We start from the raw sequence: 25,126 nt of genomic DNA on the forward strand, positions 1-25,126 counted from the left end.
TAGAAATCTGTGGCTTCATTAGGAGTTGCACTTGCCTGCCACAGAAAACTGGGAGAGAGAATGTGGGAGCTGGAACAGGGACATGGACATCCAGAAGTCTGCCACCTCCACCTGAGCTTAAATATGTTGGCATTAGTAAATGTTAGCGTAAATGACATGTATCCTCCACACACACACCCCTTTTCTCCAGAATCATAGAAATGTCTTCTGGAGGTCTGGTGGTTTTCATCTGGTGCACAGCTGTCTGATTTTGAAGTCAAAATCCCCCGTTTGCAAAGGATGCACTGACTGTGTAATGATGGTTGGAGAGCTGATTACCTTTACGTACTCTACATGCATTCCCGCAGTCGCTTACACGAACTACCAGGCATTTCCTGCTCTTAGTTTTTCAGGAACCCTTCACATAACTTTCGGTTATGTATCTCCTATGCTTAAATTCTCTTCTCAGTGCTAATGGCAGTGAATTTGCACTGTGTAAATCATGAATGACATGAGCATACTTGATCCTGACTTTGGAGCAGAGAAACAGACTAAATGAAAAGTAAAATATTTTTTAAAGGTTTTAAAAGCTTTTTATTTTTTTTAATAATGTGTTTTTAAGTATGACTTCAGCATGCAGTTATATCCATGTGCATTTAAATTCTTATGTAAAAGTAGCCTTTAGAAAACTGCAGCTATAACTTTCCTCGGGCTTTTTACTCCCCTTGGGCTTTTTTTCCCCCCCTGCTTTGAGTGCTGGCGTGTTGGTTGCCACCTCTGCCAGCAGCGCGATTTGAGCTGGGGACGTCTTCCAGAGTCAGTAGTGTGAGTCACTGCGTTAATTGGCCGGCGCAGCTCTCCCGAGCCGGAGGCGCCCAGCGTGCTCCAGACGCTGGAGGTGGAGGAAGGAGGTTTGCCACATGGACCCGTGGATCTCACTTGCATTGTTTGTGCGGTGTGAAATCCTCCCTGCACGCTCACCCTGGGGGGAGAGGGTTCCTGTTGGATAGACTGGCCCTGCTAAGTGACACTTGGACGAGTGTCACTTAGCCCTTCAGAGGGCTGGAGCCCCTCTGCTGTGAGGACAGGCTGAGAGAGCTGGGGGGGTTCAGCCCAGAGAAGAGAAGGCTCCGGGGAGACCTTGGAGCCCCTTCCAGTCCCTAAAGGGGCTCCAGGAAAGCTGAGGAGGGACTCTGGAGCAGGGAGTGAAGTGACAGGACGAGGGGTAACGGTTTTAAACTGAAAGAGGGGAGATTTAGATGAGATCTGAGGCAGAAACTCTTTGCTGTGAGGGGGGTGAGCCCCTGGCCCAGGTTGCCCAGAGAAGCTGTGGCTGCCCCATCCCTGGAGGGGTTCAAGGCCAGGTTGGACGGGGCTTGGAGCAGCCTGGGCTGGTGGGAGGTGCCCCTGCCCAGGGCAGGGGGGGGTTGGAACTAGATGATCTTTAAGGTCCCTTCTAACACAAACCATTCTATGGTTCTGTGGTTCTATAAGCTTTTCAAAGTACCAGCACCGCCTGGTACACGCACCGTCCTTAGAGGGTGAGGTTGGGCAAAACTTAGCGCGTGTTGGCAGCTCTGGGCATGGCTGGGTAAGCTGGCGTTTAGTCAGGCGTTGGAAATAACCTCTGGGTACATGCCCTTTCTTGAGCTCTCCAAGTTTGTAGTTACAAGTTCGGGCAGTCTTATATTGAAGTCTCTGAAAATATGATCAGACAAACTGTCTGAATTGATGTCGGCTGCACTAAACTCAAGAAGAATATATTGGTTTCCACCAGCTAAAGAGCTGACTCCAGTGGCTCATCATCTGACCAGTTATTAAGAGTTACTGGTGGTACATTCCTTGTACCTTTTTTTTTTTCCAAACAGATGAGTTGTATCTCATGTAACAGCATCTCAACATATGGATCTTTTTGGAGAAACTGCCTATGGTATTTTGCAGCACAGCCAAACTGGTGAAGTGAGGGCTTTCATGACAATGATTGCAATATGGAAGAAATTTTCTTTTCACCTAGGGGCACTTCTGAGAATCGGCAAGGGGTTTAATTTACTTTGATTCTCTCCTACTTCCTATTGTACACTTTTCTTTGCAAGACTTTTAAACCAGTTGGTTCAGTGTATGAGATCAGTTCTCATCCCAGGGGAATGGAGGGAGTGGGAGGTTATAGTTTTCCTCTAAGAGTCTCTCTCCTTTGTGACAATTGGCAGAACTGCGGAGCCCTACACAGTCCACGTGGTTTGTCTGTTAGCATTTATTTCATTTTAAAGCCTCCGTGCGTTGTCTAGACATTTGGGAGTACACAATGTGACTGCAAGATCTTTGCCAATATTTTCTGCTCAAGCTGGATCCTTGTTCTTGCATCTGGTTTTCAGCATTTAAAGGTCCATGGCTTGGGCTTGTGCATATGTATTATTTAGGTAACCACGTTTATGCTCTAGGCCATAAAGTGTCTTTGAGCTTTAAGTAATGAGAGTTAAGTAATGAGTTCCTTTTTGTCTTCTGCAACATTCTCATTACAAGGGTATATTTATACGTAACTTAAATTTTCAAAAATATGTGCCTTGTTCTAAAGCGTTGTTCTTAAGTTCCCATATTTCCTAATAGTCTGGTGGAGCTTACGTCTCCTGGATCACGCAGCTGTACAGCAGTCGTTGCTTTGCTTTGTATTTGCCCCCTGCTTTAATCCAGAGCAACCTTCATGCATAGATAATTTCTTCTCCTGACATAGCCCAGCTTTCCCCATTCTCAGGAAGTCACCGAGAAGGTCCCGTTGGCTTTTAGCGTGGGTTGGTTGTATTCTGACGGGATTTGTTTATTCCTGAGGGACAGCTTGTTCACAGTAGGCTGTGGAGGCAGCCCAAGGGTGTCCCTCCATCCACGACGTGTGTTTGCTCTGGGGAGGGGCAGTCTCTGCAGACCGGGTGATAGGGGAATCTTTGTTTGCTTGGGCTATGTGGACATTTTACAGCCTTGTCCATGAAGAAGGAGCCATTGCGATCACACACACACGTGATGCATTGTACGAGCAATTTATAGCAGTGGCCACCTTTCATCAAGGACTGTCCCTCCTGCTCCAGTGCTTGCACGCTGTGTCCACACCATGCCCAAGTCTGCGCACGTGCTCTGCTGCCTGAAACCAGTGAGATGCTTCCCCCAGCTATTGAGCTTGTCCCACGCGCACTGCGCTCACAGGCTTGATTAGAAACACAACGCATGACATAGTTTTGTGCTTAGAGCGAGCCTGTGGTTTGGGGAGTACCAGTGACCTGCGAAGCTGTAAAAATTGGCCCATCGCTTTCAGTAGACTATTCAAAAACTATCTTCAATCGGAACAGCTGTGGAAAGCTTACACAGCGTCTGCAGGGATGGACAGGTTGGCTGCTCTGAGAAGTTTAGAGTTCCACTGCCTTAGACTACGGCTATCTAGTTATTTTATTCTGTTTCCTTTCAGCCTAGCTTAATAATATTACTTACAACACATCGCTGACACCCCTGGAGCAAGGGAGAATGTGACCACACAGGTGATTCCGTCAAGATGTTCATGTTTGGTTTGAACCAAACATGTTCGTGTTTGGTTTTTATTGCAGCGGGAAGTGGCAAGAAAGGAGGATCTTGGGCTTTGAGAACTTTTATTCCTTCTTGTGTTTATTCTCCACTGAAAGTTAAACACCCTGTGGTGCGTCAGTTGTGTCTGCAATGGGAGCTGCTGGGTTCACAGGCGCGTGCCAATGTTTGCAGAGTGCGGGTAAAGAAACAAACTTCCTCTGCAGTAGAAGGCCAGCCACACTCTCTGCCGAGCAGGGGAAGGACTATCAAACAGCATGAAAAGGATCATAAGCTGCTCGTAGGGAAGAGCGGGCTCCCTTCTTCATTGCACAGCCTGCCGAGTGGTACTGTCTTCTCTTACTGACTGATAATGTCAAGGAAGGATTTTTTTTTTCCCCAGAAGACATAGGAATTTTAGCAGAATTGAAATTAACGTGATTTACCCTGTCACACCAAATGTTAAAAAGTTTCAGTGCGTAGAGATGAACCTGACACCCCTCACCTGAATGTGCCTTTCACGCCCCGGGTGTTTCCTCCGGCGTTCTCGCAGTCCTGCTCTGCAGACAGCAGGCGCAGGTACCGGAGAGGTAACACACAGCGACTGAGTGGTGAAAACAAGAGCCCTCAGGTCGCAGAGCCAAACCCACAGGCTCCTCTTGCTTCTCGTGCCCACAGAGTCTCATGAGCGTAGGATTTGAGCAGCCTGGTCTGGCGGGAGGTGTCCCCGCCCAGGGCAGAGGGGTTGGAACTAGGAGATCTTTAAGATCCCTTCCAACCTAAACCATTCTCTGATTCTACAACATTACAGCCCATAAACTGTGATTATGTCTTATTTTGGAACTCAGCATGTCTTTTCCTTTGTGTTTCTTCTCGTTAGATATCGACGAATGTGCAATAGGAACCCATAACTGTTCAGCTGCGGAGACTTGCTATAACATCCAGGGCAGTTTCCGCTGCCTGTCCTTCGAGTGTCCTTCCAACTACAGAAAAGTGTCTGACATGTAAGTATGGCCATCGCAGCAAAGCCAGCAGCCCTGTCCGGTGGCTGTGGATATTACACAGTGCGTTAATTTGTGGGTGGGTGTAAGTGCTCAGAGCTCTAAGGAGATGCTTCAGTACCTGGAGCACATGGACTTTCCCCAGCTTTCATAGCGTTTCTGTTCCTTTTTGCCTCTTCCTTTTTCCAAGCCCTAGAGCCCCCATTTGCCCTCCAACTCCGCAGTCATCAGAGCCTGCAGCTCTGCTTGCTGCAGCTCTAAAAGGGCTCTGCTTATAATTAAGTTTTTAAAAAAATAAGATCTTCTGTGCTGCTTCTGTCATTGCAGTGGCTGCCAGGCTGCTCGGTGCACCACTTAGAGTGGTTTTGGGGCCCCTGTTCAATGTTCAGATTGCAGTTCCTCAGAGATTGTCGAAATGCCGAGGGGCAGTAGGATAACGAGCTTGCCAGGCCATGGGGTTCTGGGAATGGCACATCCCCACAGCGTTTCAGCAGCTGAGGTTCAGAAGCCCCGAAATCTCCCTCCCCATTTCCTGCCTCCATGGCTGGCAGTGCTCTGGGAAGCCGTATTTCGTTGCTTACAACTTAAAACATACTTTTCCTGCCTTATAGAATTGAGCAGCATTACAAGTTGAGGAGCTTGTTTCCCATTCCCGTGCCGTAGCTTCCTTTTCAAGTGTGATTGCTTTTATTTTCTTGGAGCACTGGCCCAGGCTTGTGCTGTCGGTGGTGAAACACAGACCCTTCTTCCGAGCTCCGTGCTGCTTGCAGCATGACTCGGGCTCTTTCTTCATCGTGGAGCTTCCCTACACAGCTCTCCGTGTCCAGGATCTTTTTCTTAGTGTTGTTCTCTGACAATTATATCGTTTACAAATGCTTTATGGGCACTGTAAAAGCAGAACAAGCAGCTGGTAATTACCCAACAGAAGTTTGGGACTCCTGTTTGTCTTTTACCGTGGCAATATTCTGAAATACACGTATTTTTACCTGCTATTACATGGACGCTGAATGTGCTTCATTTCTCATCTCTTAGGAGGTGTGAACGAATCAGTTGTTTTAATTATCTGGACTGCCAAAATACCCCGGTGCGCATTACCTATTACCAGCTGAACTTCCAAACCAATATTGTGGTCCCAGCTCATATTTTCCGTATTGGACCATCGCCTGCCTATGCTGGGGACAACATAATCCTTACTATCAACAAGGGAAACGAAGAAAACTACTTCAGCACTCGAAGGCTGAACTCGTACACGGGCATTGTCTATCTTCAGCGACAAGTGAAAGAGCCTAAAGACTTTTTGTTAGACGTTGAAATGAAACTGTGGCGTCAGGGAACATACACTACTTTTCTTGCCAAAATTTACATTTTCATCACAGCTCATGCGTACTGAAGCATGTATTGACATTGGATTTTATTGGTGCTATGCTCTTTAACTGTTCTACCAAAGCTTAATACTGTTGAACTGGCATTTCATGTATCTAGCCTTTATATTATTTTTCTGTCATTGCTTTAAACTTTTTTATTGGTCGTGTAAATTAAGTTAATTTTTATCTTTTTTTTGTTGTTTTCTTATGTAATTCTTTACATCATCATTTGACAATGAGCGAAGGAAGGGTTAGAAATGCAGTACATACATTGTGTTAAATGCTGGAACCTTTTCTTAGCAATTATTTTTAGGTTTAGTCACATCTGCAGGGTATTGCACTAGAGAGGAAAGACGTTCACTTGGGAGTATTGGTTTTTGCCACTAAGAGAGACCTTGAGCAATTTCTCTTTGTTACACAAACTTTTTTGTGTATAGGGTTGGCTATAGGCTTGGCTCAGCCGCTGACTTCACTGAGGTTTCTGTGTTGAGATGCCGCGTCGAAGGCCGTACGTGTACACCGACGATTAGCTCACCTCATATTACCTACCGGTTTATTTTCCTCTTTCCAACTTTCATAATATGTTGCCTAAAAATATATATAAATAAAAGAAAACTCCACCAGTGAAAAAGCTTATGATTGAGTCTTGCTTTAGTAGAACTACTCATATGCTAAGTATTTGCAAGACCAAGGCCTTAAGAGAACGTCGTGCTTTAGAGTAAAAGCTCCCGTTGCCGTTGTTAGTAGTTGTCTTTAGAGCTGCGGGGATTCCTGTCTATACAGACTCCTTCTATCTAGGCAACTATAAATGCAGATTAGATGCATTGTAATTCTTAAAGCAACGTCAAGGAGAAACACGGAAATAGTGAAATCGATTGCTGCTCCTTATTTTAAAGCTTGGGTGTGCCACTGAGGAAGCACTTGCAATTTTAAATAAACAAAAAGGGGAGTTGCTTCTCTTCTTCAGGAAAAATTGCTTCGGTTGTGTTACTGAATGACGCAGAGGAAAATGCTAGTTAAATTGGTGGTTTGTGTTATGCCATTTAGAAAATAACCTAACCTAAGTTTTGAGCTGGATTTCCTCTCGTTCTACAGGAAACTGGATGAGGTCCAAAGCTGAAGGCCAGATGTAGCAAAGCGTAGTATAATCAAAGTATTTGTTAGAATTTAGAAATGAATATCAGAACTTCTTTATGGCTGATTTCTTTTTTTTTTTTTCCTTCCCCAAAAAGCAAAAAAGCTCCAGTGTTGAAATTTTCTGAGCTTCCTTTGTTCCAGCTATAATTATTCTGCAAAATGTTTTAAAGGAAAAACATAGCTACAATATATTGATGGTTACTGCACTGCAGTTTAATAATCTGTTCTTTTCTACCGTCAGTCTTCTTTTGACCAGTGCGTACACACACACACACAAAAGGAGAAATCAAATCTTACGGCTTTTTATGCCATAATCAACAATTTTACGATATGGTAAAATATTTGTTTGAACTGCATCTTAAAATCTTGTAAACACCACCTCTGTGGTGAGAGGGAAGATGTACTGTATTCACTATATCCCAAGGCCAATTTTTGCCACTTCAAGTCACTTCTTTAATTTGGACTCTCCTATTGATAATAAAGTGCAAATCTTTCTGTATCTGACATCATAAAGACCCATTACCGGGGAAAAAATATTGCTATTCCCCAGCTGTGAAATATGGGATATCTGTGAGTTTGCATACATCGAGCTTTTCTTTGTTTTTTCTATAAAAATCATTTTGTAAAAGTGATCTTCTTCCATCCATCTTTTGTTTTCCGTAGTTAACAGTTTCATAAGCATTTAGCAGGGAACTGCCAACTGAGAAACACATGTTTATGCAATTTGTCATTTCAGTTAATGCATATCTTACAGCTACAGGCCTGGCAAGATGAAGAGGGAGCCGCGGCGGTGAGGAGGAGAGCCGTTCAGATTCATTATGCACCATACATGTTAAGTGGCGATACATTTCTCCATGCCCCAGTGGGGCACATCAAGAGTCACTGAAACGCAGAGTTTTCCATCAGCATTAGTATTTGATTGAGCGTAAATGATATTCAAGCCTCCACAGTCTTTCTTGTCAGAGAACAAACGGACAAGCCATTTGTTACTTGGAGACCTTTTGCTGACTAAAACCAGACGTAGTCAATCATATTAAGGATCTGGCAGTTTCTAACACCGACTTCTCATTTTTCTAGACAGGTAATTGATGAGGAAAGTTTTAGGAAAGGCTTTGCATACTATTATAACTAAAATGCTACGTTACAAAAAAACGTGTCCTCGTCAGCACCGTGTCCAGTAGGCATTCAAAAAGGTTAGAAATTGTTGCTTGGTGCGACTGGTCAAAGCAAAGGAAAGGCTTATCGTAGATAATTTCACATTCTTCTGTTCCAAAAATAACCAGAGGAATCATTTACCTCTTACCAACCCGAAGCGTACGCCCCGTCAGTTGTAGGAGGAGCCGCAGTGCAGGGACAGTTAGCACTGCATCCTTTGCTCGTGGTGCTCACGACGGAACTTGAACAGCCAACATCCACCAGAGACTCACTGACAGCCGAGCGTGTTCTTCCACTGGGTGGCGATGGCTTTGGACTGGAATTTTTGTCTCCTTCAACTGCTCTAGCTCCTGCAAGGCCCCGTTCCCATCTTCAGTAATGCTCCTTCTGCCTGATTTGGCTGGTAGCCCAGGCAGAGCGTGTGTCGGTAGCCACTCTCACAAAAGAGGTCTCAGTGAGAAGAATTCAGGCCTGGCCTGTACCTTTACGGCCTCTTATGCTTTCTTCAAACAGCGATGGCTTTCTTGATTTCTCTCTTGTACAGCCATATTTTTCTTTCCCTTTTTTTTTTTCCTCTATTTCTAACACTTTCTAGTTAAGTAGCTTTTTTTTTTTTTCTCTCTCTTGGCTTCTTTGTGGCCCTCCCCACCCCTTGCCTGTTTGAGGTGAATTAAGAGCAACTACCCAAGAACTATGCAAGCTGATAAATTCATGAGGACGACAACAGCTGCAAACTTAACGAATAATTATAGCGTACTTGGAGCACGCGATTATCTATGTGTAAAAATTCAGATTATTAGTATTTTCCAAAAACTGGAAATAGCCTTTATGTGACCCGTCTGAACAATGCGTGTTCTGCTCAGCTTTGCAGGTTACGTACTCCTGCTTCTATGAAATCTGACCTCCCTGTACTTGGCTGTTGTGTTTCTTGGGAGATCCAGTCATCCCAGAGACTGAGGAACATGGAATGTATCATTGGAAGGAGGAAGAAGTTAAAACCTGCATGTTTGCTGGAAATTTGAATGGGTCCATTACAGAATAAATCATCAAGTGTTCTTCTGACTGGAATTTACGTAACGTATTTGAAGTAGCAGTAGATAGGCGAGAAAGAGGTTTTTATGGAATACGTTGAATTGTTTCCTTTCTGCGCCAGGGATGAAGGATTTTACAGTCTCTTTGTACGTAAAAAATACATAAATGTGGATTGCTGTAGGTGCTGACTGGTCTGGGCTAGCATTCCTCGGGGAGCCTGACGTAGAGAAAAGGCAGCCTGGGTCTTGCTCCTCACACTGGAGGAGCAGAGCATGGCTCACCCCTCACAGAAGAGCAAGCTGTTAACTGTAATGGGCCAGAATTCTTCTATTAACTCCAAGATCCCACAAACTGACCTTCATTCACGTTTATTTTTTTTCTCCTTTATATCAGTTATTCTTTAGTGTAGCGATTAAGGCCAGAAGATTTCAAACTTAGAGATTTTATGCGTTGGATCATCCTTTGAGGTTAAAGCGATAGTAAGGGCGTACCACAACAGTGGCTTTAACATCAGCGCGTAGGACAGTCTCTTCTGCAAAAGCCCCATTCAAAGTGCCGGTATCAGCGCAGGTGTTGGTAGTTCAGCGAGCAGGGGAAACGCTGAGCCTCCTCCTCGCCCCCCTCCCCTTTGAGGGGGCTGCTGGAGGAGGCCGCTCCCAGCTGGGGGGGGGGGCTTTGCACCTTCGGGTGGATGCTCCGCACCTGGCACCACTCAGCTTTTGGGCGGAGCTGGGCCCCTGGTGAGGAGCCATTTCTCCCCTGCACCCGCTGGTTCATGGCTTGTGTTTGCACCTTTGCTCGCTTCCCCGGCCTCGGGGGCTGTTGGGCTTGGAAAAATGCTGCTCTTCACAGTCCGGCCAGAAGCGAGTGCTGGAAATTGCGTGCGTGGGATGGAAAGCAAAGGAGAAGAACAAGGAAATCAAACAACAGAAATGAAGTAAGATTTTGCGGTTCTCTGCTACTGCGGTAGGCAGTTGTGGGGCTGACTCTGGGGGTTTGTGTGGTCCTGGGGTAAAGTCTTTAATGTGTGACTGAAGTTGGTGTCCTTTGTGGGTGGGTAAATTTTGTGCTTTCCCTCAGACCTTTGCAGGGCGAGGAGGTGCTTTCACCTGGTTTGCAGGATACAGGGAATCTGTTCCAGATTCTTTGTCTTCCTCCTTATTCTCTATAGCTCATGTGAGAGGCCCCAACTGTTCCTCCCCATTCATTTTTCTTTCTTTTTTTTTCTTTCCATCTTTCCATTGCTCCCACCCATGCCAGGAGGAAGAGAAAGTTCCAGCCGGGGAGAATTAGGATTCTTGAGCAAAAATAGATTTTGAGGTTAAATAAAAAGTATCTTCCCACTTTCAGTGTTCTCTGCATCACAGAGACATTCATTTTGAAGTGGCTATTGAAAACCAGGATTTAATTATATCCAGTTTCAGTGCTGTGAAACTGAAGTCACAAACTTGAGCCTTTTGTCTTCCGAAACACAATCCTTTGTCTTGCCCCTTCTCTATAAATAGCTGTCAATGCGTAGGCCTGTTCCAGAGCTTTGGAGCCCTTTAGATAACCTTCACCCTTGAAGGGCTCCTGCCTGACGTCCCCTGGCACGTGCTGCTGGAGGAGCTGGCTGGCAGCAGCAGGCCAACTTGGTGTCACCCCTTGTCCTGAGGTTGCCCAGTGGGCAGTTCCCATCGTCGCCAGCGGTGTGGGAAGAGCGGATTCTGCCAGCTGCACCCCGGTGCAGGGGCTGGCTCGGCCCAGGGGGCTTTTTCAGGGCGTGACGGTGACATTGACTTCCCACGAGCTGAGGCTCCTGGTATGGCAGGGTTAAAAATCATAACATCTGCTGTGGATTTTCTTTTTATAGCTGGGTTTGGAGAGGAAGAGGCTGCCATTGTGGTGCCCTACGTGCTGGGAGGGGAAGGGTAGGAGGAGACCCTTTGTACGTTAGCGAGTCTTCTGCGCGGTAGCCAAGAATCGTGCTAACTGCATACATTCACAGCAGGATGTTTTAATTGCTTGGAGCTTGGGATGGTGTAATGGTGGGTTGGCAGAGCTGAGCTGGTGATGCAGGGCTTGGGGGAGCTGCTGCGGCGAGAAGGACGGTCTGATCCGGCAGAATGAGAGGAACCCCAGGGAAAGAAGCGGTCACAGGTGAGACACCTTGTACTCACAAGTGACGCAGGGCTACGTTAGTCAACACGTAACGTATGAGAAGGCAGACGGAAAGTAGTTCTGTGGTAACAGTCTGTAACGAAAGCGTTAAATCAAATCTCACAGAGAAACACCAGGTTTCTAAAGAGAAACACTGACTATGGAAAGGGCCATCCGAAGGAGTCCGAATTTAACAAGTTGTTGCCAATAGAACAAGTGGTGAATGCTGTCCTTGGGGGGGGGGGGGGGAGCCCTAAATGCCTTGAGAGAACGGGAGGGTGGAGATGCCTTTCTCTGTGCCGATGAGGGTGCCCGATGGCAACACGGGCTCCACTCCAGAGAGGGCTTTTGGCTCACTGGGATTACAGAATTACTGGGTGCAGCCAGATGCACCGTGGAAGAGGATAGATCCTCCCCAGCGTTGACGACGAGCAAAATGTAGGTGGCATGCTTTCAATATGGGAAAAACACCGATAATCCTCCGTGAGGCACATCTGGAGCGGAGCATTGTGTTTTGGGGAGTCTGAATAAACTACGTAAACTAGCAACACAGGGCTGATAAACACAAAGTGCTCTTTTGATGGTAACGCAGCACGATGAAAAGTTTGCATTTTTGGTGGTAAGGAAGCAAATGCTGTGACCGAGAGCTAGAGGCCGTAGCGGTGAGAGGAGCGTGGCGTGCCTGCCTGGGAGGCTGAGCAGGCCCCTTCCCACCTCCGGCTGTGGCTGGAACATCAAGCAGATGCAGCTCACACGACCTGCACGGGGGAGGAGGTGCCCGCTGACCTCCTGCTGTGGGGATGGTAAAGCCCAGCTCCCGAACTCCTCTCAGGGTAGATGAGAATATACCTTCCTGGTACTGGAACTCTTGAGAGCATCCTGTAGCTATGATGGTCCAGCTCGTACCTCACCAGTGCTGCAGCCATAGAAATGTAAAATGATCTTTTTCTTCTCTTATGGACATTCTTCACAGTAGTTTTATAAAAGATTAATCTCACCGTTTGCAAAGGTCTGTTACAGTTAATCCTGTTATCTTTTCAGTTGCACCTTGGAGAGAAATAGCTTTCGCATTGACCAGGAATGTTTCAGACAAAGTTTGAGGCTGACTAATGTAAAAGTTTAATTCTGGAGTAACGGTACAGTATAATCTAGAACTGCTACTAGGAGTAGGGGAAGGACTGTGCCTGGCCATTAGCGTAATCACCAGCGACATGTCATGGTAACTGAACTATTTTGTCTAACTTGGATTTAGGGTAAGTGTGCAATAATATACTGGTATATTGTAATGCTTAAGCTAACGTAAATGGAGGTGCAGATGCTGTGGTGTTGATGAGAGCGAAGGCTAGTGCTGTAATGACTCGTGCTTGATGGTGGCTGGAGTCGGGAGGGCACAAGCGTGGAGTTCAGTCACGACGTTTAGGGATTATTGCGTTGGCAGACCAGGGGAGGCTGTAACAGGAGGTGCAGGTGCTCACAGACTTCTGTCGAGCAGACGCCCTCCTGTATTTTCACATACATTAGACAGTGTTGTTCCAAGCTACGGTTCGTGTAGGCGAGAGTCTGCGCTCTCCATTTATACAAAAGTATGTTACTGATGCAAGTAATCCCATTCACTAGGAAGGTTTGAGTGCTCGACTGGGATTTGGAAGAGCTGGAGCCTGTTCTGGGCTCTGTCCAGCCGGATAACTGGGTGCAAAGCAATGGCGACGCACGTGGCTACAGCCTCTACGCGTCCTTGCATGGGTATGAGAGTTATAAACTCAACCCTGTACTTCACCCCGCAAGAGCACTAGCAGCGGGGTGCTTTGTGGTCGGATGTCTATTGTTACTGCGTTAGAGGCTGGAAGAAATCCTACTGACTGTTTGTTCCCTGTCACCCGAGGCCCTCCCATACCAGGCACCGGAGGTGGCACGGGTGGCTGGCGGGGGTGACGCTGGCCCCAGGGCGCTTCTCGGGTGTCACAAACATACAGCCCTTGTGGGCTCTGCCCTGTACCACGAGGCATCTTCTGCTAACTCAGATAGCACTAAAAAAATAAAACCACCACCCGAAACGACTAACCGACAAAACCCCCAGCCTCGATAACCTTGAAAAGAATGATTCTTTAAGAAAAAGGCTTAATTTTCTTAAAGTGTTTTCTGCAGTTTCCCAACAGCTGTTGGTGCAGAGCTCCACTGAAGTGAACGGGCTAGGTGAAGTGAATTCACAGCTTTAATCATAACTTAATTTTCCTCTGGGGAGAGGAACAAAGACACATGTGACACAGATGCGTGTAACGTTGTTTGAATCGCATCTGGAAGGCTGACACATATAACGATAAGAATGTGATTACTCCATATAGATAACCTATGTTCAAAAAACATATCTTTCCGCTTGTAAATCAAGTGATTGGAAGAGGCTGAAGGCCAGGCTTGCGGTTCGGGAGGACGCTCAAAAGCCAACAGAGAGCATTAGAGCTGCCAGGCTGCGCGCCGGGACTCCCCCATCCTTCCGTCAGCCTTGCACCCTGCGTGGGGCTGGTGCGTGGGGCCTTGGGCCGGCAGCGGTCGGGTTTTGGTGGAGTCTGTCTCTGTGTTTAGTGGTTTGGATTGGTGAGTCTCCGGAGGAGGAGGGTGTTCACATCTCTGCCCCAGGACGCTGTGCAGGTAATCTGCACGTCGCTTGGGTGGAGTCCAAGTCCTTTGGCATGTGGTGCAGAGTTGCTTTTTCCATGTGTTTTGGTTTGTTTTTTTTTTCCCCCTTCCTGCTCGGGACTGCAAAAGCCCCTGTTGACCCCACTTCCCAACTCCCCTGTCTGTAGAAATCCCTGGACTTTGCAGTGTATTTGGTAACTTCGATACTTTTGACGGGCAACAATCTTCATCTCTTCCTTTTGTGAATTCCACTTGTAGCATCTCCTCTTCTGTAGTTGCCTCCTGCAGGTTGTCTTGCTTCTGCCCCATTGCCACGAGGCTTTTGTATCGTCGCTTCTCTCCCTTTTAAAAGGGCACAGGTCAGAAAAAGAAGCATCCAAAAATCCATCGACCCTTTTTCATTGATGCCTTAGAGACTGCCCCAGTGTTAGCAGCTCACTAATCCGCTGGCAGTACCCTTCAGCTGCCAGTCCAGAATCTGAAGAATAATATTATTCTAAATTACACCATGGCTTTAAACTGTGCAGTGTTGCAGGTTTGGAAGGCAGCTGTTCTGTGCGCTTCTGGGGCTTCGCAGAGTGTGTTGTTGAATGAGCGCCCTGGGAAATCACTAATAAAAGATGATTTATATTTTCCCAAATTCCACTGATTATTTTTGGGTTGTGTTGTTTTTGGGTTTTTTTTTTTTTAAGGCATTATGGTTCCTTCTTTCTCAGAGTGCTTTTGTAGGAGAAATCAAATGTGGAGTTTAATGTTAAATATTTGTTCCCGCATGTTCTTCATGTACTTTTGTTTTTTTTCTTTTGAGAGAGGGTATTGGAGATTTTGATGTCTGTCCTTGCGCATCGTCTTCACTATGGGCCAGCACCAAGGAACTGGTGGGGCAGAGCAGCGGGCATTGCCGGGGCACCGTCTGCCCGACCCACAGTCGGTGTTCAAGCCACTGAGTCCGTGTTGGCTCTGTCGTGACTGCAGAACTCCTGGGGTTTATTTTGGGGTTTTTTTTTGGTTTGTTTTTTCTTTTTTTTTTGTTTTTTTTCCCCAGTGGTGGCATAGCTGACTGTCTAGAACAGCAGAAGCGAAGCGGGGGTCGCTCATGGAAGGCAGCAGTACAGTAATAGTGGGTTCATACGCTGGTCACAACAACTAAAGCAATGGCAGGAGGATTTCTTCGTTCTTTCATGTGCTGGCACTGGAAGACTTTGAAAAACAGAGTCCAAGACCAGTTGTTCCCTGCAGTCGCGATTTTCCCAAACCTGCTGGTTGGCGGTGGTTTCCTACCTTCCCCCCCGCCCCCACCTCATTCCAATAATTAGATTATTTTGGAGATCGCTATATTCCCTGGCCAGGCAGGGCTAGCCATTTTCAAATGCAAATCAAGGCGTTCCATGATCCCCGTTGTATACTACAGCTGCTTCTTCAGAATCAATAACGTAGAGATTTGCAGGCAGGCTCATTTTCTTTTAACACTGATCTAATTAGTTAATAAAATAATAGCTTCTCCCCCACCTCCTCCTACCTTTTTTCCCCTCATTTCTCATGTTAGCCACTGAAGAAATACTTCCTCTGTTCTCACAGAAAGCAATGCGTCTGCACTCGCCACAGCAGTTCAAAGATAGCAGGAATATATTTTTCTTGTGCTGGTAATTGCTTTTCTTGGTCTTTAGTTGATCAAAGTGGAGGAAATAGAATGGGGGCAGTCAGACTAAATAATGGGTGTTTGGCGTAGAAGCAGGACTAGAGCTTTCTTTGGGGGTTTAGTTTTGTTTTCGAAGTGCCGAATTATTCCTTCTGTGCACGCGGGTGTCTTGCCGGTGAATCGGTGTGTGGCAGTGACCACGGCAGTGCCGGGGTCGTCCCTCCCGGGGCCCGACGAGGGCGTGCGGCTGCACCGTCTGCCAGTGGCTCCCGTGGGACCACTGCCTTTCCCCAAATTCGAAGGGAGGTCTTGGCCACGCTGGGAGCTGCAGGAGCGCGTAGCTCTAACACAGGTTTGTCTCACAAGCAAGCCGAAGCATTTTTTTCCAACTAGGAAAGCCTTTTTTCACCTGTCCTGCAAACTACACAGGCTGTAACGAAAAACTGGGGAGCAGGGCGTTTGGTGTTTGGGGTTTTTGGTTTTTTTTTTTAAAAATAAGTAAAACTGAAGATCATTCTTCTGTGTTTTCTGGCACTGTTCTTGTTTGCAAAGCTTGTATGGAATGTGAAACTGAATTCCTGTATTAGCATAAACATCTCCAGGTCTTTCATCAGTTGTGTTACGCTTACTGTCACTGCATTTCATCATCGTTGCTCTATAATGAGCTATTGCTGGTCCTGGCTAGACAGACAGTCCGAAGTTCACTCTGTTGCTTCCTTGGGGGTTTTTGTGTGGTGGTTTCCCCCGCCCCCGTGTCCGGCCCCGTCAGTTTTGGCAGATTTGCTTGGCTGTAAGAGTGCCGAGACAAACCAGTTTCTAGATTTCTCCTTATTTGGTTCAAGTGCCCTTATTGCCGCTGCCAAGAACATCCCGCGCTGAGTGGCCAAGGTCCAGCAGCTCCCCACGAGCGCTCGGAGGGCTGAAGTTCCCGGAGGAAGTTTGGGCCGGGACGGTTAGTGCCTCGGTGCAGCCTCTGACTGAAGGTGTGTAGACCCTTTCCTTGTCAGTTGACGAACACCATTTTCACAGCGACGCTGGCATCTTTGATAACCCTCACGTTTTAATTCGATGCTGAAGATGAAAAGTAACTACTTCTTTCAAATGAAGCTTGGCTTTTTTGGTAGAAGCCTCCCTGTTTACTTCAGTGGCATTTAATCATCTCAAGATACACGTAAAGACTCCCAGAAATGTGGGAGGTGCCCTGATTTGCTCTATTTCATGGAATGGTGTTGTGGAATAGAATAAAAGAGGATTTTTATGAGCTTCCTGGCGAAATCACTACTGTCCTTCATTCATATATTGAAGGACCATCTCAGAAACAATCAACTACTTAGAACAAGAGGGGGAAAGTGTCTAAAAGTATTAACATAATACGTATTGCAAGAAAAGAATGCATTAGAGTAGTTTTAATGATTCAGGATGGCACAACGTGGTTTGTTTTTTTGTTTTTTTTTAAATATGGAGGAAGTTAGATTTGATGGCCTGACTCAGTTTCAGTTGGGATTGCTGTACCTCTCTCTACCTGCCCCGTCCCACACTCGCGGTGGGCTCCTGTGTTCTTTGGGGTGTTGCGATACGGTTTTTCTGTGGCCTGACCAACAGTTCCACCTTCCCCTGCAAATGGCAGCAGGGGTTCAGAGGCCGACAGCCATCCCTGCGTACGTGTCTGCGATCCGCATTTGCAGGAATGAACAAGAATATTCCTGTGTGGGAAGCCTGGGAAAGCAGAGGGCCAAACTCAGGTCTGATACAACACTGCCAAAGTCAACGAACTTGTGACGGGGATGAAATCAATGTGGTCTTTCTACTTAAAAAAGAGGAAAAGCAGAAACACCTGGGAATAAGTTGGATCTCTGTGCACTCTCGATCCTGGCTTTCCTTGGAAAAATTACTCTCTGGGGTGGTTGGTCTGAACGTTATCAGTTTGAGAGGACCATCATGAAATGGAAGAACCAGATAAAAATGAAAACAAATATGGGGTGTCACCCATGGACAGTTCCACAAAATTAAGACTTTCTTTTAAGTGCAATTGGTAAAAGCAACGACTGAGCTAGTTGCGGTTATCCCAGCCGTGCCGCCAGCTAACGATCAGCTAACAGGCATAATAAATTTTTAAAACCAGCCTTAACAGCATAAAATGTTAAGAACCCTAAAACAATCAACTGGGTGGTTCATAACCTACTTTTAATTGGTACCAGTCAGGGAAGTAGCACACCGCCTGGCACTTCCATTCATTCTGCCGTGCCCACGTTTTCTCAGCCCTAGGGAGGAGAAACGCGCATCACCGAAGCCGCGGACAAGAAGGGACGGGCTGTTCACCAGGCAGCGAGCACCAGCTCCTTGCGCAGTGGCGAACACATCGGAGACTGCGTGGTGGGACAGATAATGCTTTTGGAGGCTTTCCACTGTGAAGAGCTGGAAAGCACCCTTCTAGGACATCGCTGCCAGGAATGACATCCATCAAACCATGAAAGTGCTGAGGTTTACCATGGTTCAGTGGATGCAGTTCAGTTCTGGGTTCTTGACAAGTTTTGTCTATAGACTTCCATGAAGTCATCGCAGTATGGCATGTGGCTGGATTAAAAAATGGAGCAAAGCAAAACTCCCCCTTGCTGAAAGCTGGAAGGAACAGAAGGGGGGAGTATTTTTGACTATACGAGCGCAGGGCTCTGACGGGGGAGCTAGCTGGCTTCGCTGGTTTATAACAGACTGACATAACGTTGAAGAAAGGAGCCAGAAGAGTGGGTGGATTTCTTGCTGGCGCTCCGGAGTACGTGAGCGTGGCTGGCATTTGTGATGGGGGTGCGCAGTGGGATTGGGCTGCCCCGGGTAGAAGCCGTGGCCAGGAGGCTGTGTCTTTTCCATCTGTGTCTGGCAGAAACACTGTCATCTTTCATGGGAATGCGGCGTCGCTGTGTCTGCCTGCGACCTTGGCCCCTTACGTTTGGATGGTGGCGCTGCCTGTGTGCTGCTGAGCTGGCGGCCAGCCCACAACATGGCAATTGAGTTCTTGGGTCTCACTTTCATTGATGCTGAGGCCACCATGCACTGCCTTAGCAGTGTATAAATGAATTTCAGTGGATATAAGTTGTACCTATATTCACTGTGAGGCCTCCTTGCCCTGGCAGAGCGATGCAAAATGGGTTTAGTGTAAAAGATGCCTCGTTGGCCCAAAGGCCTCTCTTCCCTTCTGTGAAAACACGGTGGGACTTGAGCCGAGAGCGCTGTTTTGGCTTCGGCCCTTCATGGGGATGGTGCGTCCAAAGGACAGAGACCAGCTGTGCGACGGGGCCCTCGTGGGAAGAGTCCAAGCTTTAATTCCCTGTGCTGCTATGGACCCGGTGTGAGTGGGCAACTACTTGCCCAGGACTACCTTGCTTTCCTCTCCATCCTTTAAGCCCCATTGCACGAACACAAAAGACTGATTCTTTAAATTTTTTTTATAAATTATTATTCTTTATTTCCAATAAAAATAAATGCAACATAAGGATCTAAAACACGAGTTTAGGTATTTCCTTTTTGCATTAGCTTTTCTTATTTCTTTTGGGGAAAAACTGAAACTAATTCTGCGACACCCACCAGCACTTACCTCTTAGCTCTCTTTTTTTTTTTTTTTTCCTAGTAAAAGATTTTTCTTAAGAATTTTAGGCTGATTTTACTGTACACATATTGCACTGAAACAACTGGTAACTTTCTTGTGGTTACTCTAAGAGCTGGGTCCTATAAATAGAATTTCACATGGCAAGTACATAATGCCCGTGCTCTGTGCTCTCTGCCGCTAGTTTTAGGTATGGAAATGAGGTTAATGCTCATCCAAAAGCCGTAACTTATTTGGAAAGTCGTCTCTACGAAAGCGTACCTTTTCCCACGTGTCTGTGGGAGGGGTGAGAAGCAGTGATGGGCAGCAGCTTCAGCTCTGGGAACAGATGGAAAGAGCAAAGCAGACGTCCTCAAGAAGAGTTGACATTTTAAGCACTATAAAGTCTGCAGGGAGGGATAATACCATTTCTGAGATAGAATGCTATACTTGGAAGAAACAGCCAAGCTTTAGAGCATGCAAGCCGAAAAAGCGTTTTGAGCCTCAATGCGTATTTCTTCTTACCAGTTTATGTTTACATGCCATAGAGCTGTTCTCTCTTCCCTCAAACCTCGTCTTCCTTGTATCCCAAGACCTTCATGTCCAAAATCATACTCGTAGGATCTGACTCTCTAACTTGCTTTCCGATACGCGATGTCGATGTCTGCGTTTACTCACCTTTCAGGCGTGCTCCGTGTCCTGACACTTGGCAGAGGATGGAAGAGTAAGGGTTTGCTTTGCTGTCCTCGTTGTTTTTACTGTTCAATGTTTATTTATCCATCAAGGCAGAAAGAGCAGGCATTTGTACTGGATCTTAATTTAGATTATGGATGTCCTAAGTACTTGAGTAATAATTTCATTGTTTGTTATTAGGTTTTAAGTAACAGGCATGAGTAAATAAGTAAGACAATATAAATATAAACCCACTTAATTATCTGAGCCTTAAATACGAGGCAATAAAACCAAATCTAAAAAAAAAAAGGCAAAACCGATTTGAGTTACTAACATTGGAAAGACTTGAGAAAGAATTTGTCTCTATTATTAAATTTAAGTGGGCCAAATCCTGCAGCTCCTCAGTCCTGAGGAGAAGCTTGTCCAAGGACGATAGCGGGCTGCGCCGTGATAAACGATGACAGACGGTGGTGATAAATGCAACGTGTTGCTTCTTTGGACAGGCAGAGATAGGATGGTAAAGGATGGATACCGACATAACGACTTATTTGCAGAAGAATTGAAAAAACATTCAAGCTCTAACTTAAATAGATGCATTTCATGTAAGCTGTATGTTGGGATGGTACAAAAATAAGATTGTGCAAAAATGGAGTTTTAAGAGTAGGGTTAGGCTTGCTGGAGTCTTCAGGGTGCTGGTGGGCTTGCTGACGCGACCGGGGCCCTTGCAGGAGCAATCTGTTCAGCCTTCCTCCCGCCCCTTTGTTTTCGTCTTTAAATCCTACCAAAGCTGTGGGTAGAACAGGGTTAGGGCTGCACTGGCTACTGTTAAGTTGCAAATGAACAAATTGGAGTTATTATCACGTCTTTATCATCATGCACAGTAACATAATATATCTGGAGAACAAGAATGCTTAGTCTTTTTCCTTCATCGCTTTCCTGATGGAAGACATGAGTCTCATCAGGAGATGGGTCGGGCTTTTCTGGTACTCTATGATCATTGTCCTTTACTTCCCTCCAGTTTCTCCTGAATCCGGGCCTTTATCCTAACGGCCTCCCCAGGCACCGGCGCGGAGGAATGCAGAAAGCGTACGTGTTTTCTTGGAGATAACGTTGACTGTCTCCAGTTCTGGCATAACTTGTCTTTCCTGTGATGAATATACAGAATCTTCAGAAAGAATTTGTTATAAAGTACAAACAGAAATACGGACAGTAAATACTACTGTCTGCGGATGTTGGCGCAGAGCACCGCCGTTGCCCTGAGGTCTGCTGTCCCCGGTCAGGTGCAACGTCCAGACTAACCAAGGTAGCGCAGGCGCTGGTCTCGCCGTGGGACCTGTGCAGCAGCGTCAGCTGAAACTGAGAATAAACTCATATGCTACCGAGGACAAGTATCAGCTTTCATGGAGCAGATGGGCAAAAGGACAGTGAAGGAGATCCTGCTTTTTTTCTTTCAAGGAATAAGTAAGGAAAGAACACAATTGCCTCTTTCTTCCCCTCCCCCCAACCTTTTTTCCCTTCCCCTCTCTCCTTTAAATGTTGTCCCTTAGCCATATGGTTACTGCTGCAGCAGAAATGTGTTTATTTGCCCTTTATGTAGAGGACTGTCAGGCTAGGTAGGTTACAAGATGCTCAGAAGGTTTGGGAGACCTGGGTTTAACTCCATCTTGCAGAAGACATCCTATTTACCTAAGCATCCTATTACCTAGGCAACTAGCTCATGCTTGTAGAATGTTTTCAAGAGAGATTCTTCCGTTTGTTCTTTTTTTTTTTTTTCCCTCTCCTGAAATTCGATAAAACATGCAGACTGAGAAGTGTTGATTGCCTGTCAGGTCCATCGGGCTCGCTATTTCAGACATACAGGGAAATGTAATAATGTCCTGTCTCGTACAAGTGCTGTGAAAGTACATTCAGGCTGTATGTGAAGCTGGAGAATTATATAATCGTAATTGACTCGAATATTATGTTATCCATCTTCTATGGAACAGGAGTGGAATTAATAGTAATAAGGAATAAAAATATATACCCAAGCTAATTGATTGAAATGACAGCCGTGGGGATTCTCTGAATCAGGTATCTCTCAAAAACTCACAGGAAAAAAATCGGTGCTTGCTGGATGTTCCTCATCAACTTCTCAAAAGTCCATCCTTGAAGCATTAATACCAGTCAGGCGGAGAACTGACACGTGTCTTCTGCGTTTTCTGGGTTTCGGCGCTTTCTGTGGTAACTCCGAGCTGGGCTGGGCAGCTTCAGCCGGGAGCTCCCGACTGGCCCCAGGCTGCAGCAGTTCCTTCCATTTCTACTAGCAGTTAAAGGAATTAACGATTATGCCCGAGTTGAACCCTTTTAAAACACTGCTCGCGCTTCTGCAGTGACACGGAGAAACAAGAATTGACTTGGGAAGAAATCCCTTTGCTTGTTTTGTTTAAGCTTTTGAAGGGGTGAGGGGTGCAGCTATGTCTACCCAGTGTCTTCCAGTACAAAACTGGATTATGGTAACTGGAAAGAAAGAAAAGGCGGCCGTAAGCGGGAGGGAGACGGGACTGCTCTGCTGGGGGAGAGGAAGGAAGGACAGACAGAGGAGGGCAGCAGGAGAGGGGACTGACCGGCCCAAGGAAGGAAGCCTTTCCTTGGTGAAAAGCAGACTCTGCCCTTGAGATGTCGGAGACAACTAAGATCTGTTATAGAAAACAAACGCAACTTCTCCAAGGCTTTAAGGACACCAGTGCTCCTCAAATTATTTAACTTCCCTGGGGGCTTACCGTCGTCCGACCAGTGTCGATGATAACGCGAACAGAAACTAATGTTTCCTGCTCCCTTCAGAGCAGGCATCAGGAGGAGCTCTCGTGAATGAGGCGGAGGGAGAAGATGGGGAGCAGGACGGTTTCTGAAGCCAAGTGAGCCGTGAGGGCAGGAGCGGGAACTCTGCTGCGTGGGCCGAACGGGGGAACCACCGCATGTGGCCGAGAGGAGCTGATTTGCAGTTATCGCGCTCCTTCACTAAGATTAAAATCTCGGAGTCTTTCAGCAAAGTACTGCAAACCTCAGAGCAACGTTGAAGCTGCGATTTGGCTGTTTCAATCCGCCTGGATTACAGAAGCGGCCTTCTACCTAAGCAAGTATTTTGGTATTGAGCCAATTAGCAGTTCTCTTGCCGCAGCACTTCCCCAGGGACTGCGTCCCACACCTGCACTTCTCCCCTTTCTTGGCTGCAGCCCCAGCCCATCGCCCAGCCAGGCTCAGAGCGCGCCAGCACCGCTTGCCCGGGGCCCAAGTCACTCCCGATGTCACCCGCTCTCTTGGCAGAGTTATACCCACAATGACCTCGCTTCATTATCACGCTGCGTAAATTGGTGCTAAATCAGACTCTGCCAACGGACCGATGCCGCACTAACAGCCGAGGCAGGCGTTGTCTGTTTTTAGCGTGACGTTCTCTCAACACGCTCGTGGACTGCGCAACGACAGGAGAAGGCAACGTTACAGCTGTCGCTCCTATTTTGGTTTCATCGTATTCCCTCTGGCCGTGCAAATGTCTTTGGTTTTCAAGTCAAAATAAAAGTATGGCTGGTGGCTACCATCCACCAGTTACGGTATAAATGTACGTAATCGGTGCAGCCTGGCTGCCAAGGAAGGCAGGAAACTGCTGAGGTGGAGCAACGTGCGAGTTCGGGGTTGTGCTGAGCCCCTATTGTTTTGTGAACCAAGTAGGCAGAAATCACAGGGTGCACAAGGGGCAACGAATAGCTTTGAGAGTCGATGGGTGGTGCAAACTGCTTATTTTCATTGACCTGTAGTGTGACTGGTAGCCTCTCGCTTCCATACGTTTCCTTCATCCCTAAAGTCCTGCCTTTGGGACCTTTGTCCCTTCCATGTGCTGATCCCATGGTCTTGGAGATGAAGCTCAGCTTCCGTGTTCTCGTTCGCAGCGCTGCGACCAAACGGTTCTACGCTTCTCGGAGAACGTTGTTCTGAGTGGAAACAACATCCAAGTATTATAGATAGGCCAGAATGAGGCCAGTATTGTTAAAGGTTTCGTCATCCGTGATAAATTGTTGCAAGAACTGTTTCTCGGCTTCAGGGAATAAAGGCCTCTTCTTAAAGAGGAGCATCAGCTGATCTAAAACTAGGTAAAATTCACAGCACCACATTGCGTTCATCAGCAGAAATAGTCAGAAAGATGATGGGTACCACCACCGCACCCAGGAAGAGAAGTACAAGCAATAGCAAACCCCACACCTGAAGGGTTTCTTTCAGAACGAAGAAAACTTCCAGAAACTTCCCAGCCATTGATGAATTCCTGTTGTGATCCTGCTTCTCGGCATAATAACAGTTTCTCGCTGGGCTCTCAAATGGGGGTACTTCAGATCCTGGGGGCTACCCAACCCCTTCAGGAGCAACCCGAACAAGAAACCAATTTGTTGGAAGTCTTCCCCCCAAACTGGTGTTCTAGAACTCCTGTATTCATGTGAGTAACCTAATTAAAGTCAACGGAAATGCGGAATGAGATCTCCTCGGCCAGAGTTAATTTTTAGCATCTTGTGGAGTTGTGCGGCTTTGCAGCACGACAAAAGGTAGGAGAGAAAAGGAACACGCTGTAGACGCTGCAGTGAGTGGTGGTAGCTGTGGTGAACGTATTTCAGCTGCTATAAATACAAGACTGACTTTAAAAGATCTGCGAGGGAAGGTAACAAACAGCAAATCTGAGGAAGATTTTTTTTTTTTTTAACATCCTCCGGAGTGGTTATTTGTGAAAGATGTGCTTGTTGTGTTCCTCTTATATAAAACAATTGTACGTAGGCAGGCTTCTGAGCGTCACGTTCTTCACAGCAGGTCGTGCTGAGGGTGTGTTTTTTCGGTTTGGGGCACCACGTGTGTATTACCCTACGGCTGGGGGGAAGTGCGGACAGATTGCACTATAAAAATTATTAGGTATAAGCAAAAAAAAGAGAAGACTCCTATTCCTCTGTCACCACTAATTCACACAGCCAGCCAGAATTTTTGTTTCTCTCTAATCTTATCTTCTGATTGCCTTCATATTTAAATTTGAAAAAAAAATAAAAGAAAAGAATGGCCAGAAGTTCTCATCTTTAACTCGGATGCTATCTCTTACTATCTGTGTCGTACGGCAACGGTGCTTCTACCATAAAGGAGCCTGCTGGCGGAAAGGTTTTCGAATGAAGCTTCGGTGATACATGGCTCATAAATCTGGGAAACTCAGAGTTATGATTTCCCCTTTAGTTAAAGCGTGTATCATACA

At 46.4% G+C, this 25,126-nt stretch overlaps 1 protein-coding gene and 1 long non-coding RNA gene across 6 annotated transcripts in view; both read left to right on the plus strand.

Moving 5' to 3' along the window:
- Window positions 1-7,655, plus strand: part of FBLN2 (fibulin 2) — a 123,041-nt gene extending 115,386 nt beyond the window's left edge. For all 5 annotated transcript variants that reach the window (XM_074602740.1, XM_074602743.1, XM_074602739.1 and 2 more), the window contains exons 16-17: window positions 4,403-4,526; window positions 5,556-7,655. In XM_074602740.1, coding sequence (XP_074458841.1) covers window positions 4,403-4,526; window positions 5,556-5,913 — 482 coding nt within the window. In that variant the 3' untranslated portion in view covers window positions 5,914-7,655. The remainder of the gene's footprint in view (window positions 1-4,402; window positions 4,527-5,555) is intronic.
- A 2,354-nt stretch (window positions 7,656-10,009) lies between these two features.
- LOC141749360 (uncharacterized) overlaps window positions 10,010-25,126 on the plus strand; it is a 58,838-nt gene continuing 43,721 nt past the window's right edge. Inside the window, exon 1 of the long non-coding RNA XR_012589339.1 lies at window positions 10,010-10,148. This is a non-coding gene — a long non-coding RNA (uncharacterized LOC141749360). The remainder of the gene's footprint in view (window positions 10,149-25,126) is intronic.

This window comes from Larus michahellis, chromosome 10 (assembly GCF_964199755.1).
Source record: "Larus michahellis chromosome 10, bLarMic1.1, whole genome shotgun sequence".
In the NCBI taxonomy this organism is placed as follows: domain Eukaryota; kingdom Metazoa; phylum Chordata; class Aves; order Charadriiformes; family Laridae; genus Larus; species Larus michahellis.